This window comes from Triturus cristatus, chromosome 12 (genome assembly GCF_964204655.1).
Source record: "Triturus cristatus chromosome 12, aTriCri1.1, whole genome shotgun sequence".
Lineage (NCBI taxonomy): Eukaryota > Metazoa > Chordata > Amphibia > Caudata > Salamandridae > Triturus > Triturus cristatus.
In genome coordinates, this window is record NC_140595.1 from 123016892 (window position 1) to 123031801 (window position 14910).

Below are 14910 nucleotides of genomic sequence, written 5' to 3' on the forward strand. Positions count from 1 at the left end.
CCTCCCCTCGACAGGAAACCTATTGTCCAGGCCTCCCCTGCCGGAGTTTCGGTCAGCAGCAGGAGGCCAGCCCTGTGTCTGTAGCAGAGGCATCCATTTTGTGATGCCAGGGCTCAGGAAAGTCCTACCGGGTTTAACCAGTGTGAACATGTCTCTCCCTCTAAAAGGGTGGAATGCTACCCCCGCTGCCAGAATTGGCGGGAGGGGGGTAGTATTCCAAAGCGTTTGACACCAAACATGACATGTTTTGATGCAGCCATTCCAAAGTTAGCATTTACAGCTAGTTTATAATGCACTTAAGAGTATATGGTATGGCTGTATCACAGAACAGCCATAAGGAAGTATTTCCGAAAGCTGCAGAGGGGCTCAGCTCATGCTTGGGCATCCTCTCACATAAAACCAAGCACTCTGCCTTCAGGATTGTCAAGGCCTGCCATAGGAGTGGCTTATAGGTTTATATGTGTCTGTATAGGGTAGTGATATAGGTAGCCTATACCACAGTAAGGGGTGCAAGCACACCCTTACCCAGGCTGCAGTAGCAGACCTATGGTGTCATTTTGGAGTGCTTCCCAGGGGTGGCATAATACATGCTGCAGCCCCTGGTAGACCTCTGAGGTACCTATGCCCTAGGCACATAGTATACCATATACTAGCGGCTTATAAGGCACTCCAGAATCCAATTAGATATGTACCTAATGTACATGGAAACCATTTTAGAGAGGAAGCAGCTAGGCTGTGGTCCTGATTAGCAGGGCCACAGCCAGACTAAGGTCGAAAAACAGTGAAACACCTGCAAAAAGTGGGGGTACCCATGTGAAGCAGATCCTACTCTCCTACAACAATCGCCTCACCCAGGATAACTAATTTCTGTGAAAATGACCTGACCTAACTGTCACCTGTGAGGCATGATGGAATACTTAGGGTGGGTACTGTGAGGCTCTTAAAGGTACAGTGCCATTTTTCTTTACTGTTCTTTGAATGACAGCCTGTTGGCTAACAATATCTCATTTACTTTCCTTTTAGAAAAAGGTTTGTGAAAGATTTTCTATAGTCCTTTTTAGGTCTCGCCTGACCCAGCGCATGCGCTGGTCTGGCGAGACTTTTTGTGAGGGCTCCAAAAAGTGCTACCATGGCCAGCCTAGAGCCACAGTGCATGTGCGTGATCGCTGATACTTTCACTTTCGCGGCCGCTTTGATGTTTGATCGCGATCACTTTCACGGCCGCTTTTATGTTCTCCATGAGCCATTCTGTTAGGTGGCACCCGTGCTTTAGCTTAAACATCTTAGGCTAAAGTCGGGTGCTGAGATTGCTTCAAAAGTAAAGAAATAGACAATTCTTTACTTTTGAAGCAATCTCGGCACCCAACTTTAGCTTAAGATGTTTAAGCTAATGCACGGGTGCCGCCATTTGTCTTGCCACCTGGCCCCTTGCAGTTCCCTCTCCTTTGTCAGAAGGGCAAATTCCTAGTTGCTCAATGCCTATTCCCCTCCTCAAGGTTGCTAAATGGATCGTTAGCCTATTCAAATACAAATGTACTTTCTTTTAATAACCTATCTAAACTTTTTTGATAAACCGTTGCTGACAGTATGGAGAAGGCAATGGGAGGTTTCCACCGAGAAAAGTTTTACATTTAAAGGTGCATCCACCCACAAAATTGCTCCCATACTAAGAAGGCCTCTCACTCCCCTCTGTATGTCTTGCTTGGTGTCCTAAGTAGGTCGCTCACATTAAAAACAAGCATTGGCATAGCCAATAGGTCTCACTTTTGGAACCTTATAAGTATTTAGTTATGCAGCACAATATCCTTGGTGCAACAAAAACTGTTGCATGGCTAAACACTTATAAGGTCCCAAAGGCGAGACCTATTGGCTATGACAATGCTTGTTTATTAATGACACATCCTTATGTAATTGGATTCTTTTTCAAATGAAAAGTGCTTGTCTTTAGACTGCAGATATACATGAAGTACTGTATACAAAGTTTATAATATATATATATATATATATATATAACATTTTTGAGAGTGCTCTGGGTTCCCCGCGTCATGGGGGGACTATTCAGTGCTAAAGACCTTGATGAGGATTCCCCTGGAAGAGAACTAATATAACAGGTAAGCACCTTGTCCAATATTGGTGTCTTTCATTTTCACATACAACCTTCTCTCCTCTACGGTCAGAGGCTCACTACTGTGCTGTCAAGTCTGCGTTATGGTGGTGTCTAGGCGGAGTACAGAGCATAGCTCTTCCACCTCATTGGACCAAGTTTGGGGTGCTTTAAAATAAGGTGGGTGTGCTGCTAAAAAAAGCAGTGTTTTGGGTCCTATGGCCATTTCCACATTGTTGACTGTTTAAATTTACAGAGGATTCGCAGCCTGACGCTCAGTAATGATTCAGGCATGCAAGTTTATGAAAGATACCAACACAGGATAATTGGAGTTACTAGTTAATTTCTTTGGGAACTTGGGAAGGGAAGGTGAGGGTTTCAGTCCCTGGTGGCATAATTATATGACAGAGTATGCATACGTACAGTGTGAGTATAGGTCGTCATGTACATGCTAGACACACTATATATGCATCGTCTAAGAAAGTTACGGTGCTGGTAAGTTTGTTTTTTAAGCACTCATCTCTCATAACATCCGTTGTAAAGATTGGACACTGAAAATGACCAAGCAAATACTTGTCCTATGTATTGGAAGAAGCGGCGTAGGTGCAGTAAGACTCTGGCATCTTGTTCTTGCAGGTGCTGGGTGATGGAAGTTATTGAAGAGTTGGCAGTGGTGTTTTTTGTGGATTTTGGTCGCTCTGCCACAGTCCTGGCATCATCATTAAGAGCACTTGAAGACAAGACATTCTGGGCAATACCACCCTTGACGCAGCCATTTATGCTACAAGATGGTATTCAACAATTTTTTCTTTGTTTTAATTGCATTTATGAAAATAGAAAATGTAAACCAAATGTTACCTGTGTTTAGGCATTGGTCTACTTTTTTAGCTTCACATGGAAAGTTATTTTCTCGCCGTTCTAACGCTGTTCCAGGATCTCTGTGCATAGGTGGTACTAATCAGTGTTTATGAAGTGAAAATACATTCCTTTGATAGAGGACTGGTGTTACCAGTAAGCCATTTTCTCTTTTGTTTGTTGTTGCAGGTGTCTTCCATTCAGAACATATTGTTGGCAGCATTTTGAAAGGGAAGATAAATGGCCGTTCTCATAGTGAGGTATTACTCTAAACTGTCTGTTATATCATGGGCCGCGTTATAAACACCTAGTGCTCAAGGCACAGGCAACGAGGCACTTGTTTGGGATAAGAAAGTAAGAAAGAAAGGGAACCGCTTGGTTTAGATGTAGGTCTTCAGAGGCTTTGCAAGGTTATTTGGGGCTCTGTGAGGATCTTGTGGGTTTTACAGAGAGAATTTTTAAGGGTTAGGCAAGTAGATTGTGGAGAATTTGTACGTGTAGATCTGTAGGTAACTTTGTGAGGCTTTTTGGGAAGTGTGTGAGTACTTTGGGAACTATGTGATTGGTTTTAACTATGTGGGTGTCTTTGTTGAGCTAAGGTGGTTGTGTGTAGGGAGAACCATGCAAAGGTCTATTGGGGCTATATGGCGATCTGTTCGGAACTCTAAATGTCTTGTGAGATCTGCTGAGACGTGTGTGGGTTTTCTTGAAACTGTGCAAGGGTTTGGAAGGACTGTATGAGAAGGGTCTTTTGATTTCCTTTGTAGTGAATGGGGTCTTTTGAGGGTATGGGAAGTTTTTTCAGAGGTTAAGCCTGGGTGAATCTGTAGTCCAAGTAGATCTGGTGGCATCCGAAGCAAAAACTATGTTAGAGACTATAGGGGACTATGTGGGTTGACCTATGGTGGTGTATGAGTGTTTTGTATGCAATAGACAGACTTGGTGTGGGTTATATAGGTCTCTTTGGGACCCATGTCCTGGTCTATTCAGCCCATGTGTTGGTTTGTTGGGACCAGTTTGAAGGTCTTTCGGTATCTGTCAAGGACTGTCTGAAGAAACGTTTCAAACTGGGTCTGATATGGCCAATACAGGTTATGTGATTTTAGGTTTGGTGGCATTCGGACAGTCATTTGGAGATTAGAGAAGTGTTTTTGGGGACTGTGCTTGTGTCCGTGTTATGTGTAGATCTATTCAAAACCATATGAGGAACTGTTGTGACCTGTATGAGTGTAGTTTGGAAACTGTAGCGATCATGGAAGGAATGTCCTGGTTTGTTTTTGCTGTCTAAAGATTGGTGATTGCCTGATGAGGTCTGAACCTTCAGCTCATGCCCAGTTCTGCTGGCAATCTTGCAAGGATTTACTGATAGCTGCACAAGGGTTTTTGTGCCTCTCTAAGGGTATATTGGGAGATATGCGACAGTCTGTTGTAAGCTAGGAAGAGTTCTGTTGGTAGTGATGTGAGGTATTTTTATGAGGTATGTGAGGGTCTGATGGCAGCGATGTGTGGATCTTCTGGGAGCTGTTTGAGTAGTTACTAGAAGCCATATGGAGATCTGTTGTGCTGGTCTCATGGGGCAATCTGATAGTCTGTTATGACATTTGTGTGTCTGCGTGGGTGGATTACTTGTAGTTCCAAATGAAGGTCAGTTACTGTGTATTTTACAGTTCCTTTTTGAGATGCCAGTTGGTGCTTTGAAAGTTGATTTGAAGAGGCTGATCCTGTTGTAGTCAGTGGGAGTCAATGGTGGTGAAGTATGTCATGCTTGCAACTTAGATGTATCAATATTTCAGTGTGCTGATGCAAAACGTTTGTGTATTTGAGTAGTCTGTAACATTGTTGTAACAGGAACGATTTAGGAGTATAACTAAATCTAACATCTTTCCTTTTTCTTCAATTTTTTGTGTACTTTTCTTAAAGTCTCACATTCTTACGTTTATAAAGAATGCTGAAGAGTAGTATGTTGGACATCTGAAGCCATCGTTCCACAAACTCTCAACCAGCCTTGGATGGAAAAGTCCTGCAGAATGTACAAACTGAAAATCAGTTTTTGTCTGCATAGGATCAGCAACAGCATTTGAGACAGCGTTGTTTCAAGGCAATCTCCCACTTGGACATATCTGTTTCTTTTACCTGGGTTAGCATGAGCCCTGATGTGTTTCATTGACAATGGACATTTGTGTTGGAGAAGAACAAAGTGTGTGCATATTCTGCAGATGTTCTGCTTTGTGACATGAGGTGATATAGGTTGAATGTTAAACAGTAGGGGGGCCTATTCTCAGTTATTTGTGCACCTAAACTTTGCACTTTTATAAGTTTTACATTTTTAGGGTGGGATCTTGTCCAGAGGAGGGAGGTTTTCTCATATGAAGTACATTTTCCCTTTGGAAGGAATAAATAAGTTACATGTGAAAAGCACATTTGTGTCACATTGGGCATGCAGAAGTTTCCACCAGATTGAAGTTTTGCGTTCCGAAATGTGATGCATACCACTACTCCTGGAAAGCAACAAATTACATTAATTCCTAAAATTGTTTGATGATCACATAAACCTAAGACATGTCTTCAAAATGTAGCAATTTCCTGATTTGTTTTGTTCCCCGTGATCTGTGAATAGTGAGCCAGATGAGAAACAATTACTGGTTTCAGTGATCTCTATTGTTTCTATAGTAGCTGTTTCTTGTGTTCTCATAGATGGAAGAATGTGTTTTTCCAGCGATATATCTAATTTCAGAAAATTTCAGTTGCAACTGTTTTGTTCGTTTGTAATGAAAATAATCAGATTTCAGATGTTCAACTTTTCAATGTTTTTATGTTAAAAAAGAAATTAAGTTGTTTTCACATTGACCTAATATTAATTCAAGCACCAAGTTGGAGTACAATTACTGGAAATGTTGTTTAGTATTAAGTTATACATTTTAAGTAATATCTTTTTATCAAATACTATTGTTTCTCTTTTATTTGGTAAAATATGCAATTGTGCAAAGGGACACATTATTTTTAAGACTAGAAAGTGATGACAGAAAATATTTGTGTATTCTGCATTGTAGGATCCTCACTGATAGTCCTAAACATAGAATATTTCCTGCCAGCGTGCAGGGACCCCAGAACAGTTCTGTCATCTCATTTCGTAGATGTATACATATCTCAAATTATGTAAATGGAGACGGTTATTTTGAAAAAATCCAATTACAAAAAAGTCACCTCAAAACAAGAAATGCAGATAGCATTTACCCTAATTGTTTTCTTTTAAAAATAACGTCAGTTGCAGCATCTAATTAGAAAATGTATCCCTTAAAATGATGTAGACATTCTCATTATAGAGGAACAATTGAAAATAAAGACTGTCTACAAAGTGCATATGGTTTATTAAAAGTATGCTATCCCTTTAAGAAGTCAGCAGTTTTCTGTTCCCAGCATGCCTTGTACCGGCAGTTGGCCTCACAGCCTCAGTTCTTTTTTTTCTGCTTTTTCTAGCTGGATCTTATAACACTCCGGGGAGAGTTTTCAGCTGTTTCCCCAATGTTTATTCCTCATATTACTTACTTTTTCCCCTCAATTAATTCATCATTTTTACTGTCTATTCCAAATATTTAACCTCTGGTTTGTTTAGAAGAGCATTTTTGTCTTTCCAAATGACTACACTATTTCAGAAGTGCATTTCCTGTGGTAGAGTAAAGGCTGTCACAGAGCCACACTGTGTGGTCTGTTTACCACCCTCCCACTCTGTAGACAGCTGTGAATTTTGCCACAAAATTTTAACAAGAGTGTTAAAGAACAGAAAGAAAATGTGCTTCAGTGGGCAGTTGGAAGACCTCAACTCACAACAGGAAGAATAAAAATAACAGCAAGGCAGAGAGGGGGCTCTCTACTGAACCTATGCATCCTCTCAAGTTGGACTCCAGAGATGCTAAATAAAGGTAGAAAAGGCGGCATAAACATCACTGTCATCATTCCAAACACTCTTGATATCGGTCAGTGGTGAGACCGTCACATCACCAACAGCGTTTTTCTGCAACGGAGACATTAATGCAGAGACCGTCGAAAACAAGCCCTTAGAGTTCAAGCCCATTGACGTTCAACCTATCCTTACTGGTAACCTTGTCATCGGCATTGATGTGAACACTGACATCTAAACATTTAAAGTCTCATAGATGAATGTTGAGACACTCCAAATTGATGTTGATATATACTTCTTCATTCTGATCGATGCCAGGACGTGTTGCCATGACTCCAATGTTGGGATCTCCTCCAGAGTAATTGCTTTTCTCTTTTTCAATGTCTCCTCTTTCAGCGAAGATGACTAGAATGACAATTCCTGCTTCTGATCCTATTCAATTTCCGTTACCACATTGGGCTATTCCACCCAGACTAATGATGATTCCAGGGAGCATATCCATGTCCCCACCTCAAGAATCTCCTTTACCGATTATTCCATGGACACCAGAAAGACCACTAGATAAAACACCAATTAGGTCCCCTCCATCACCGAACTCTCCATAGTCTCCAATGTCTACAGGCACTTATAATACTTATACTCCAGCTTCACGACTTCCTATCTCACCAGTGGATGACATTGTGCGAATAAACGAAATATTCAACTAGAGGTACCTCCAATCCCTGTTTTCGTTATAATGGAAACCTTACAACAGAGAGACTCTCTCAGACTTACACTATTTCTAGTACCATGTCTTTTAGAGTTGGTAGAAGAAAACATGTTATCACCAGCGACCATCAAGATGGCAGCCAGGAGACTTCTAAAGGAGTACAGACCACGAGTTCAAGATCCCATGTTCTTGCATCAGGAACCTAAACTTGATTCTGTTATTGTCAGAAAAATACATGCTTCTCTTCCAGGGGATACTCATCAATAGTCATAAGCACTGAATAATCCCCACCCATGTGCAGGATCCCGGAGCATATAGAAATAGACATATATATGTATATGTTGGGGGCCATAAGTGCCCAGCACCTCCGCGACATACATATATACATGTAAATAAATACATAAATATTCAGCCTAACATAGTTTCAATGGGGCAAAATGCCAAAATTACATAGGTTTTTCTTGTACAAAGATAATAACCTACATACACCTTGTAATAGAGAACATACACTGTAATAGTGTTATACAAGAAACCTTTATTTTCAAAAAGAAAAAACAGGTAATAGGCAGTTGGCCCATAGGCTGCATAGATGAATAAACAGCATAGTACATTAAAAAACTGGCACCTTGCTTTTAAGGCTTCCAAGAACCTGGACACCGTGCCTTTAAGACCTTCAGGAGCCCCTCTGCTCCCATCATGCACCACAGGTGACAGTTAGGTCAGTTTTTTTTCCGGCTCCTTCTGTGAGGATCCTGGAGCTTGAGCTTGACAGTTTTTGATTATCTTTAGTCAGAAATTGTTTTTTTTTCTTACTTTTGGACATTTCTGACTGCTGGTTGTTTTTTCTTAAACCTTTCTGACAATTTACCATATTTTCTTTGTCAGAATGCCAGCATTATTCAACAAATGTGCTTCATATGGTAAAAAGATGGCAAAATCGGACCCGCACTCTGTGTGCATCGTGTATTTGCCATCTTCACACAAGTCTGATACTTGCAAATATTGTCACCAATTTTCTAAAAGGACTGTTCGGTACAGGGAGAAGATTAGGCTCCATGCCTATGCTGGAGAGAGGAAAAAGTCATCACAAGAGTGGCCTTGGGAGCGCCCAAGAGCCCTCCTCTCGTCATGAACACCAAAAATGGCAAAGATCTACCTCTCCAGAGTCCAGAAAGAGACAGATACCTGACTGTTCGTCGTCGGCGTAGAGATCACCGTCAAAGAAGCAGGCAAGACACTCTTCAGCGTCGAAGGACAGATCGCCGTCGAGACGACGACACTCTCCGTCACACAAAAGTAAGGCGACGTCGAGACATACATTGGGCTCGAAGTATGCTGGTCCCGAACAACCTGACAGGCACCCGTTGACGTCGAAACATCCGTCGACGGCGAGGAAGACTCCTCCACCTTCTCAGAGGCTGGTGTCGAGGGGTTCGCCGGCGAAGACTCTGCCGAGATCTCCATCGCAGTCGAGGCCCTCACCGTCGAAACAGTCGACGTCGAAGAAGCGCCAGAGAAGATCGTCGTCGAAATCTCCTGTCCACCCGTGTGGGCGTTCGACATCGAGGACAATGTCGAGATCTGCGCGGAGATGAGGGTCTTCCAGTATCTCGCCACCAAGGAGATCGACGTCGAGAACGGCACAGTCGGTGTCGTCAAAACATCGGTCGACTTCGAGGGACAGAAACCCTGTAGTCGTCTCCGAGGAGGTGACAGAGAGGGCGAGGTCGATGTCTAGGTCAAGACGTTCGACATCGAGAAGACCTTCATCATCCCCGGGCATTAACATTGTTCAGATTTTGCCGGAGGGCACTCCGGTTGCGCCTAAGTCGTCACATCCTTTCAATCTTTCGCCAAGATGGCTGGAAGGTACCGGTGATACGACAACAGGGGTGCTGGTCATGGAAGTCCTGATTCAGATTACTCTCGCACCTACTCTCCGTCGAGAGTTTCCAGGGATCCTCTTCCAGCGACATCATCGAGGGTCTCTCCGAAAAGAACCCCGAGATAGTCAAGGTCCCCATTCTCCTGCCACACGGGTCACAGGAGCGGTCTCGCTCGCATCATGCTTCCTCTCCCAAGAGGAGGAGACGAAGCTCGCAAACGTGGTCCACATCCACCAGATCTTCAATCAAGGACTATTCACCAACCCTGTCTGCAACACCACCATCCAGGGTGTCCCCGATTGATGACGAAATTGGAACCTTCTCTGACGTTCTCTGCAGAGGGGCCAAAAAGCTCAACATCAGTATATCGGCCCGACGGTCTCCATATCCGAGACGTTACACCATCAATCGTCAACCAGGTCTCTACTGCCTCTAGTCCCAGGCCTCTTTGAGCCTGCCATGCAGACTTTCTTAACTCCTTCCACAGTGGGCGCAGTACCATCTTGTATTGCCAAGAAATATAAACCCCGGATCAGGACCCGCTTTTTCTTCGTTCTGATCTCTAACCAGACTCGGTCATTGTGGCTGCGGCCAGGAAGGCACACTCTGCAACTTCTTCCTCGTCAGTCCCTCCCGAGGAAGACAGCAAAAATATGGACTCACTGGGCAGGAGATGTGTAATACCTCTGCTATGAAGGTGGCCAGCGCCTCGGCTCTCCTAGGGAGGTATGATGGGTCTCTCTGGGACTCCCTTGCCAGATTCACAAACAAACTCCCGAAAGAAGACCAGCAGGACTTTCAGGAGATACTGCAAGACCGGGGCTTGGTGGCGAACCAGGTGATAAGTGCAGCTGCAGACTCGTCTGATCTGGCCGCACATGGTTATATGCACGGCATCTGTTCCAGACGCACGGCCTGGCTGCGTCTCACAGGCCTGAAACCAGATGCCCAACGAAAGATTGTCTACTTTCCTTTCAATGGGTCTTCGCTGTTTGGGTCTCACGTGGATGATGAGATGGCCAAAATGAAAACTGAGTTGGACACTGTGAAGGCCGTTGGCCTAGAGAAGCGGCCTAGAGAAGCAGAAAGAGTTCCGCAAACGGTTCCACCCCTACGACAGGCGCTCCTTCCAACAGAGGGTTCAAACCCCTCAGTGGTCATTCCAGAATCAGCAACAGCAGAGGTCGCAATTACATCAAAGATGACCTGGTAGAGGCAGAGGAAACAACAGGCAGCAGGCTTCAACTGCTAAACAACCAGCCAAACAATGAGCAGAGGCTTTCTCCGTGCCCGTTAGCTACTCCAGTAGGAGGAAGTATCACTTTTCATCTGGAAGAGTGGAGATCAATAACAAATGACAAATGGGTGCTGAATATTGTTCAAAATGGATACTTGCTGAGGTTCAAGGCTCCACCTCCATCAGTTCCTCTTCAAAGAAGATCCATCCAACGGCACCTACTGTTGCAGAAAGAGGTGGGTAGTCTTCTACAAAAAAACGCCATAGAGTATGTTCCAAAGCAACAGCAAGGACAAGGCATTTACTCTCGCTACTTCCTGGTCGAAAAAAGAGGACCAACCAGAGAATACAGACCAATTCTTGATCTGCGGCTCTTAAACAAATTCATCCGCAAGGAAAAATTTTGGATGTTGGCTCTGCACCAGATCTTCCCTCATCTACATCAGGGAGACTGGATGTGTGCTATAGACTTGCAGGACGCCTACTTCCATGTCCCGTTGTCCAAAAGGTATCGAAAGTTTCTCCGCTTTCAAGTAACCCATCAGCATTTTCAATTCCGAGTTCTACCGTTGAGGCTCAAATCAGCTCCCCGAACGTTCTCGAAGTGCATGGTAGTAGTAGCAGCATTTCTACGCAAACGCAAAATCTTCATTTACCCCTATCTGGACGATTGGCTCCTGAAGAGTGCCACACCTTCTCTGCTTCAGAATCACCTCAACTACTGTCTCCAGCTGTTAAATACGCTGGATCTTCAAGTCGACTTCAAGAAGTCGGTCTTCAATCCGACCCAGAGAATCCATTAACTGGGCTCTTCACTGGATACCGCAAAGGCAAGCGTGTCCCCTTCGGAAGAGAGGATATCATCAATCAGAGACAAATGTCGCGTTCTCCTTATTGCCTGTCATCCCACAGTCAGACAGGTTTCGTCACTGTTGGGCTCCATGGCCTCTTGCGTATTCATCGTCCCCAATGCCAGATTGAACATGCGTCCTCTGCAGCAGTCTCTGGAGGACCAGTGGATGCAAGTCTCAGGTCGCTGGGAAGACCGTGTGACTCTACCTCAATCGGCCAAAGACTCCATTAGATGGTGGATGAAGCGGTCACACCTTCTAAAGGGAGTCCCATTCCACCAAGACATTCCCACTCAGACTATAGTCACGGATGCTTCCCTGCAAGGTTGGGGAGTTCAAATAGGGCCTCTTCAAGTACTAGGTCTCTGGTCAGAGACAGAATGAGGGTATCACATCAACTTCCTGGAGTTAAGAGCTGTTCACCTGGCTCTCAAGTCGCTGTACCCTTCTCTCCAGTCCAGCTCCCTCTTGGTTCAGACAGACAACACTACAACGATGTATAATCTGAACAAGCAGGGGGGCACCAGGTAAAGAACTCTCTCTCTGGAATCGCAGACAATCTGGAAGTGGCTTCTCGCAAGGAACCTCAGCATTGTGGCCATTCACCTTCCGGGTTCCATGAACGTTCAAGCGGACTCACTAAGCATAGACTTCGTAGGTGCGCACAACTGGGTGCTAAACAGCGAAGTCGCGCAAGACATCTTCCGACAATGGGGAGTGCCAGACATCGACCTCTTCGCAGACGCGGCCAACACCCAATGCCCCGTCTTCGCGTCCAGGTTTCCCCAACCAGGATCATGAGGGAATGCCCTTTTGATAAGCTGGTCTCAGACATTACTGTACGCCTTTCCACCGGTTCCGCTGATCCCTGCAGTGATCAACAAATTTTACAGGACCAACACCAGAATGATCCTGATAGCTCCAGAGTGGCTGCGTCAGTGGTGGTACCTTCTACAATTATCCGAGATGCCCCACCGGAGGTTGCCTTGCCGTCCAGACCTGTTGTCCAAGAATGAGGGGAGAGCGTTTCATCCCAATCTCTCATCCCTCAGATTGACAGCATGGCTCCCGAGGTCCTTCAATACAGACACTTAGATTTACCAGCGGATTGTATGACTATTCTGTAGGAAGCCAAGAGACCTTCCACCAGAAAATCCTATGCTTTCAAATGGAAGCGGTTCTACTTGTGGTGCATGGACAATGCTCATGATCCGGTGCAGAGTAAAGAGCAGGTACTGTTGCCATACCTATTGCATTTGGACAAGTCTGGTCTGCAGTTCTCTTAGATTAAAGTGCACTTAGCAGCCATCACTGCATACAGGAAGTCCCCTACGCAGGTTTCTTTTTTCCAAATGCCAGTGGTAAAAGATTTCCTTGAAGGGATAAAAAAGGTTTACCCCCCAGTGAGATCTCCATCTCCTCTTTGGGAGCTCAACATAGTCCTTACAAAACTTATGGGTGCTCCTTTTGAGCCGATTCACAAGGCTTCTCTGCAGCATTTATCATGGAAAACTGCCTTTTTAGTCACCATCACTTCTGCCCGCAGGGTTAGTGAAGTCCAGGCCTTGTGTTGTAGAGAACCTTATACTGTTTTTCATGCAAATAGGGTAGTTTTGAGTACCCATCTGAGTTTTCTACCTAAGGTGGTCTCGGATTTCCACATCAATCAGACTATCACTCTTCTCACTTTTTTTCCCCAATCCCACAACCCCTCCGGAAAGTTCCCTCCATTCTTTAGACCTCAAGAGGGTACTGAAATGTTGTCTAGACAAAACCAAGTCCTTGAGAAAGACGGACCGGTTGTTTATTAACTATGGTGCCATAAATACCGGTTCGGCAGCTTCCTAAAAGATCCATCTCTAGATGGATAGTTTCTTGCATATCTTTGTCCTACTAACTAGCTAACAAGGTTCTTCAAGGCAAACACAAAGCACATTCTACCAGGGGAAAAGCCTCTACCATGGCCCTCCTTAGAAATGTTCCTATGTCAAAAATTTGTAAAGCAGCGACTTGGCGCTCAGTTCATACTTTCACTCGCCGTTACTGCTTGGATTCTGAAACACAGGCTGATGCCCATGTTGGGCAAGCCTCACTGAGAAATTTATTTGCTTGATGTCATGTTAGGATGCATTGTTAACTGTTTTTAAATACTGTTTGCTCGTCCGCGAGGTAGTGGGTATGGGCTTGCTACTCTATTCAGTGCTTATGACTATTGATGAGTATCCCCTGGAAGAGAAAGATTAGTTACTTAACTGTAATCCTAGTTTTCTTCCAGGGGTATACTCATCAAAGTCATAAGCAACCCTCCCGCCTCCCCGGACGAGCATTTATAGTACGTTAATGTAGTGTTTGCATCTTATACTCAGGTTGCTTCAAGTTAGTACACCGTAAAATAGAACTGACCTAACTGTCACCTATAGTGCATGATGGGAGCAGAGGGGATCCTGGAGGTCTTAAAGGCACGGTGTCCAGGTTCCTGGAAGCCTTAAAGGCAAGGTGCCAGATTTTTACTGTACTGTGATGTTTATTCATCTATGCAGCCTATGGACCAACTGCCTGAAAATAAAGGTTTCTTGTATGTTCTCTATTACAAAGTGTATGTAGGAGATTATCTTTGTACAAGAAAAACCTATGTAATTTTGGCATTTTGCCCTATTGAAACTATTTTAGGCTGCATATTTATGTATTTATATACATGTATATATGTATGTCGCGGAGGTGCTGGACACTTGTGGCCCCCAACATACACATATATATGTATATTTCTATATGCTCCGGGATCCCGCACGTGGGCGGGGATTATTCATTTCTTATGACTTTGATGAGTATACCCCTGGAAGGGAACTAGGATTACAGGTTAGTAACTAATCCATATGCCCCAAAAACCTCTGTACTCCCAGATTGAAAAAGGAAAAGAATTGGCACTGCTGACTGCAAGGTGTGTGACTCTGCTGTGGTCTATCTCAAAACAGATACTGATACTGCCTTATTGAGAACATAGGACAGATCACTTTTTGAGACATCGTTTTCTTTTGCCGAATATTTACAGAAGAAGCGTAAACAAGCTTTTTTGGAGGTAATTCAAGTAAGGACAGCTTGTATCAAAACAGGTCATCAGGGCACCTATTGACTCAACTTACTTAGTTGCTACACTGTTTTGTCATGGAGTCTCGGTGTGTGTTGGCTGAGGCTTGCACCTCAAATCTGACTCACAATTGAAAATCTTGAATTTTCCTTTGGCCCTCAAACCATTGAGAAAATGGAATGCATGAAAAAAGCTAAAACCACTAAGGTAGTAGCCCTAGAGCAATGTAAGGAATTCTTCACGTCACAAAAGCGACAACGTGACATCATTACCTGGAACATCTGA

The 14910-nt window shown here is 44.1% G+C and overlaps 1 protein-coding gene across 1 annotated transcript in view; it reads left to right on the forward strand.

Moving 5' to 3' along the window:
* The window catches only part of TDRD10 (tudor domain containing 10), a 404866-nt gene extending 398522 nt beyond the window's left edge, over nt 1-6344 (forward strand). The window contains exons 11-13 of the mRNA XM_085637994.1: nt 2741-2895; nt 3149-3219; nt 4880-6344. Of these exons, the coding sequence (XP_085494120.1) occupies nt 2741-2895; nt 3149-3219; nt 4880-4918 (265 nt within the window). The 3' untranslated portion in view covers nt 4919-6344. The remainder of the gene's footprint in view (nt 1-2740; nt 2896-3148; nt 3220-4879) is intronic.
* Nucleotides 6345-14910: the final 8566 nt, after the last annotated feature.